The sequence below is a fragment of the Emiliania huxleyi genome (assembly GCF_000372725.1).
Source record: "Emiliania huxleyi CCMP1516 chromosome Unknown EMIHUscaffold_19, whole genome shotgun sequence".
In the NCBI taxonomy this organism is placed as follows: domain Eukaryota; phylum Haptophyta; order Isochrysidales; family Noelaerhabdaceae; genus Emiliania; species Emiliania huxleyi.
The window spans coordinates 269,381-271,395 of NW_005200690.1; the positions used below are offsets into that span (position 1 = coordinate 269,381).

General features: G+C 75.9%; 1 protein-coding gene across 1 annotated transcript in view; it reads left to right on the forward strand.

Moving 5' to 3' along the window:
* The window catches only part of EMIHUDRAFT_99467 (hypothetical protein), a gene marked incomplete at both ends in the record, with an annotated part of 3,560 nt that overhangs the window by 1,150 nt on the left and 395 nt on the right, over positions 1-2,015 (forward strand). The window contains one exon of the mRNA XM_005782378.1: positions 874-991. Within this exon, the coding sequence (XP_005782435.1) occupies positions 874-991 (118 nt within the window). The remainder of the gene's footprint in view (positions 1-873; positions 992-2,015) is intronic.

Consider the following 2,015-nt stretch of genomic DNA (forward strand, 5'->3'; position numbering starts at 1 on the left):
TCGAGTAGAGGAGCCGCGACGAGGGCGAGGCCGCCCCGTCGCCGCGTAGCGAGCCGGGCCTGTCCGCCGAGCCGCTGCGAGCCGCTCGCCCGTGAGACGGCGTCGGCAGCGTGTGCAGCTGGCGAGGCGGTGGCCGCATTCGGCTCTCTCCTGGGCATCCGCCGCGTGAGCGCGGTGGTGCTGCCGACGCGATGCGTCGGCTGGCGGCGCGAGACGAGCGCCGTGCCGCTCCGTCGGTGCGCCGCGCTGTTACTCCGCCGCTAGCCGAGCCAAGGCACGCCATCGCCATCGGGGTGGCGATGGATGCGTGCTGGCGAGGGTCGGGGCGGCGGTCCTGACGCGCCGCTGCGTGGCCGCAGTAAAGCGCTCGACGCCGTGCGTCGAGTAGAGGAGCCGCGACGAGGGCGAGGCCGCCCTGTCGCCGCGTGGCGAGCCAGGCCTGTCCGCCGAGCCGCTGCGAGCCGCTTGCCCGTGAGACGGCGTCGGCAGCGTGTGCAGCTGGCGAGGCGGTGGCCGCATTCGGCTCTCTCCTGGGCATCCGCCGCGTGAGCGCGGTGGTGCTGCCGACGCGATGCGTCGGCTGGCGGCGCGAGACGAGCGCCGTGCCGCTCCGTCGGTGCGCCGCGCTGTTGCTCCGCCGCTAGCCGAGCCAAGGCACGCCATCGCCATCGGGGTGGCGATGGATGCGTGCTGGGGCGGGGCGGCGGTCCTGACGCGCCGCTGCGTGGCCGCAGTGGCGCGCTCGACGCCGTGCGTCGAGTAGAGGAGCCGCGACGAGGGCGAGGCCGCCCCGTCGCCGCGTAGCGAGCCGGGCCTGTCCGCCGAGCCGCTGCGAGCCGCTCGCCCGTGAGACGGCGTCGGCAGCGTGTGCAGCTGGCGAGGCGGTGGCCGCATTCGGCTCTCTCCTGGGCATCCGCCGCGTGAGCGCGGTGGTGCTGCCGACGCGATGCCTCGGTTGGCGGCGCGAGACGAGCGCCGTGCCGCTCCGTCGGTGCGCCGCGCTGTTGCTCCGCCGCTAGCCGAGCCAAGGCACGCCATCGCCATCGGGGTGGCGATGGATGCGTGCTGGGGCGGGGCGGCGGTCCTGACGCGCCGCTGCGTGGCCGCAGTGGCGCGCTCGACGCCGTGCGTCGAGTAGAGGAGCCGCGACGAGGGCGAGGCCGCCCCGTCGCCGCGTAGCGAGCCGGGCCTAGGCGGCGTCGGCAGCGTGTGCAGCTGGCGAGGCGGTGGCCGCATTCGGCTCTCTCCTGGGCATCCGCCGCGTAAGCGCGGTGGTGCTGCCGACGCGATGCGTCGGTTGGCGGCGCGGGACGAGCGCCATGCCGCTCCGTCGGTGCGCCGCGCTGTTGCTCCGCCGCTAGCCGAGCCAAGGCACGCCATCGCCATCGGGGTGGCGACGGATGTGTGCTGGCGAGGGTCGGGGCGGCAGTCCTGACGCGCCGCTGCGTGGCCGCAGTGGAGCGCTCGACGCCGCGCGTCGAGTAGAGGAGCCGCGACGAGGGCGAGGCCGCCCTGTCGCCGCGTAGCGAGCCGGGCCTGTCCGCCGAGCCGCTGCGAGCCGCCCGCCCGTGAGACGGCGTCGGCAGCGTGTGCAGCTGGCGAGGCGGCGGCCGCATTCGGCTCTCTCTTAGGCACCCGCCGCGTGAGCGCGGTGGTGCTGCCGACGCGATGCGTCGGCTGGCGGCGCGAGACGAGCGCCGTGCCGCTCCGTCGGTGCGCCGCGCTGTTACTCCGCCGCTAGCCGAGCCGAGGCACGCCATCGCCATCGGGGTGGCGATGGATGCGTGCTGGCGAGGGGCGGCGGGCGGTGCGGCGGTCCTGACGCGCCGCTGCGTGGCTGCAGTGGCGCGCTCGACGCCGTGCGTCGAGTAGAGGAGCCGCGACGAGGGCGAGGCCGCTCTGTCGCCGCGTAGCGAGCCGGGCCTGTCTGCCGAGCCGCTGCGAGCCGCTCGTCCGTGAGGCGGCGTCGGCAGCGTGTGCTGCTGCGAAGCCGGTGGCCGCATTCGGCTCTCTCC